General features: G+C 67.8%; 2 protein-coding genes across 2 annotated transcripts; both read left to right on the forward strand.

The window, feature by feature from the left end:
• On the forward strand, nt 1–803 carry EMIHUDRAFT_447162 (hypothetical protein). The gene has a single exon (XM_005781055.1). It carries the CDS (start codon nt 127–129, stop codon nt 538–540), a length of 414 nt encoding a protein of 137 aa, XP_005781112.1. The 5' UTR covers nt 1–126; the 3' UTR covers nt 541–803.
• A 178-nt stretch (nt 804–981) lies between these two features.
• Nucleotides 982–2,093, forward strand: EMIHUDRAFT_254077 (hypothetical protein; the record flags this gene model as incomplete). Its single annotated transcript, XM_005781056.1, has 2 exons — nt 982–1,721; nt 1,772–2,093. The coding sequence occupies 2 exons, from the start codon at nt 982–984 to the stop codon at nt 2,091–2,093; spliced, it is 1,062 nt and encodes a 353-aa protein (XP_005781113.1).
• Nucleotides 2,094–2,538: the final 445 nt, after the last annotated feature.

Raw genomic sequence — 2,538 nt, forward strand, 5'->3', positions numbered from 1 at the left:
CTTCAGTTCGCTCTTCAAAACGTGCTGAAGGCGAGGGGGAAGGCTCGCGCGGCGTCCATTCTCAAGGCTTACATCGAGAAGGGCGAGTTCCCTCAGCACGACATCGAACCAGCGCAAGGGACTGTCATGCTCGGGGCCGTCAAAGGCGTGTCCACAGCCGCAATCCGGAAGCCCCTGTTCATCGACGCCCACGGCACACCGTGCGCGGTCGCGTCCCTGATGCAGCAGACCGCACACGCCGGCCTGGCTAGCCGCGTGTCCCGCGCTTGGAGCACCCTCCTGGTGGACGAGTTCGACCTGAAATCCAAGCTTGGGCAAGAGGTCGCGGCCTGGGCACAGTCGGAGCTCGATCTCAGCACATGCGACCTCGCAGTGATTCAGCCGACGTACGAGCACATGAAGAGCGCGCGCTACATGCTGCAGGAGCGACGTAAAAGGGTCATGCGCCTCGAACTCGAGGCCGCCCAATTGGCGAAGCGGCTGGGCTCAATCAACAAAACGCTGTCAATCGCTCGCAAGCTGCTCGCCGCTGCGGAGTGACGAGGCACGAATGCTATACAAGAGCTCTCTCACCGTCGCTCTCAGCTGTGCGGCCCGCGCCGCGGCAGTGCAGGCGGAGACGGACGAGGCGGCGGCGCGGCCCGCGTGCCGTGCGAGGCCCTGGGCCTGGCGCGGCCAAGCAAGCGCGGCGGAGCGGGAGCGGGAGCGCGAGAGGGCGGGGGAGTGGCTGCTGGTTGTTTAGTTAGCAGCTTGTTTAGTTCGTACGACGGAGGGGTGAGCATGCCCTAACCCTCGCAAAATGCCGAACCACCGAAAGTCGGCAAACCCCGCAAAGTGACCAGTTTTTACCCGCCCACGCCCGTGCAAGTCCCTCGTGTCGCGCGTGTAAGTCCCGGTTGCCGTGCGCGCCAGCGCGTGTGGCCGCGTACCAGATACGCGCGCACGGGCGTGGGGGGTAAAAACGCGCTCCCATACTTTCTCATGTCGCACTTTGGCAGCCTGGCATTCGCTGCGGCGACCGCGATTGCTGCGTGGCAGAGCCCGCGAGTGCACCGCGCGCCCAACCCGCACGCGGAGCTTGTCGTCGTTCTCGAGCAACCGCGACACCTCGGAGGCTTCCTCGGCAACTCTGGCTCGGTGGCTCCGCTGCCCGGCGGCCGCTTCTGCGTCAGCGACACCTCGAGCGGCCGCGTCCTTCTCATCGGCTCCGACGGGACGCGCCTCGCCTCGTCGCCCGCAATGTTCGAAGCTCCCGCTGCGCTCGCCCTCTCGCCTAGCTGCGATAGCGTGTACCTGGCCGACGCGACGGGCCACGCTCTCCACCGCCTCTCCCTCCCGGACCTGTCGCCCATCTGCAGCACCCGCCCGGTCGAGGGCGCGAGAGGCCTCTGCTACCCGGCCGGGCTCGCCGTCTCGCCTCGCGACGGGCGGGTGTTCGTGTCCGACAAGGGGAACCACCGCGTCGTGTGCTACGACGCCGCCCTGTCGGTCGAGCTCTTCTCGCACGGCCGCTGCGGTGGCGGCGAGGGCGAGCTCAACTCGCCGAGCGGGCTCGCCCTGCTCGGCGGCGGCGGCGCAGAGGAGGAGCGGCTGGTCGTCGCAGACACGGACAACCACCGGCTGGTCCTCCTCGGCTCGGAGGGCGGCTTCGTGCGCTCGATCGGAGGCCGGAGCGACGCCCCGCCTCCCGGCCTCTCCGAGCCCGAGTTCCTCGAGTGGCTGTCGAGCAGAGGCGCGGCGCAGAGCGGCGCCGTCCGGCCTTCACTGGGAGGCCCGTCTTGGCTGTTCGCCCGTTCAACCCGCTGGCTGGGCAGTGCTGCTCGCTGAGCGAGCGGGCGAGCGGAGTGTGGCACCTGCTCTCGCCGGACGGCGGGCGGGTGCGGTCCGGCTTCCGGCCGCACCAGCGGCTGCTCGAGGAGGGTGTCGGCCGCGAGGCGTGCGAGGGAGGCGAGGGCGGGCAGGAGGAGGACGGCGCCGGGAGCTGGGCCTGTGGCTTGGCCGGAGGGTCGCGAGCCGGCGACGCGGGGCGCGTCTTTCTGGTGGAGGACTGCGGCGCGCGCGTGCGGATTGCGCGGACGGTGCGACTGGTTTAAGGCTCGACGATTTGTGTGGATTGCTATATGCTAATTAAAACAAAAATTCGCTTGAGCTTGCTCGGGGGCCTAGTTTTGCTCCGGGACGACGGACTTCTCCACGCGGAGAGCCGCGCGCCGGCGGCGCGTGTGGGTGCCCCGGGCACTGACACGCGACGCCGACGGCGAGACACGGCCACGATTACCCGTCTGCCGTCACTCCCTCTCGCACAAGGGCCGCAAGCGAACACCATTAAGTGGGTCCTTTTGCTTTTACACGAGGAGAGCTCGAGGGGGGGGGGGGGGGGCCAAACTGGAGGGGCCAAAATACGCTGCGCGAGGAGAGCGGACTGCGGAGCTACGCCTGCAACGGAGAGAAAGAACTGACGTGATCTCAGAACCACTCGAGACCTTTTCCGGACCCGGTGGAGGCTCGGCCGGCGAACTCGTCCCGTAATTAGTATTC

This window comes from Emiliania huxleyi (assembly GCF_000372725.1).
Source record: "Emiliania huxleyi CCMP1516 chromosome Unknown EMIHUscaffold_2083, whole genome shotgun sequence".
Taxonomy (NCBI): domain Eukaryota; phylum Haptophyta; order Isochrysidales; family Noelaerhabdaceae; genus Emiliania; species Emiliania huxleyi.

Coding starts and splice junctions, on each gene's coding strand:
- EMIHUDRAFT_447162 (XM_005781055.1), top strand. CDS start 127: ATGCTCGGGGCCGTCAAAGGCGTGTCCACAGCCGCAATCCGGAAGCCC.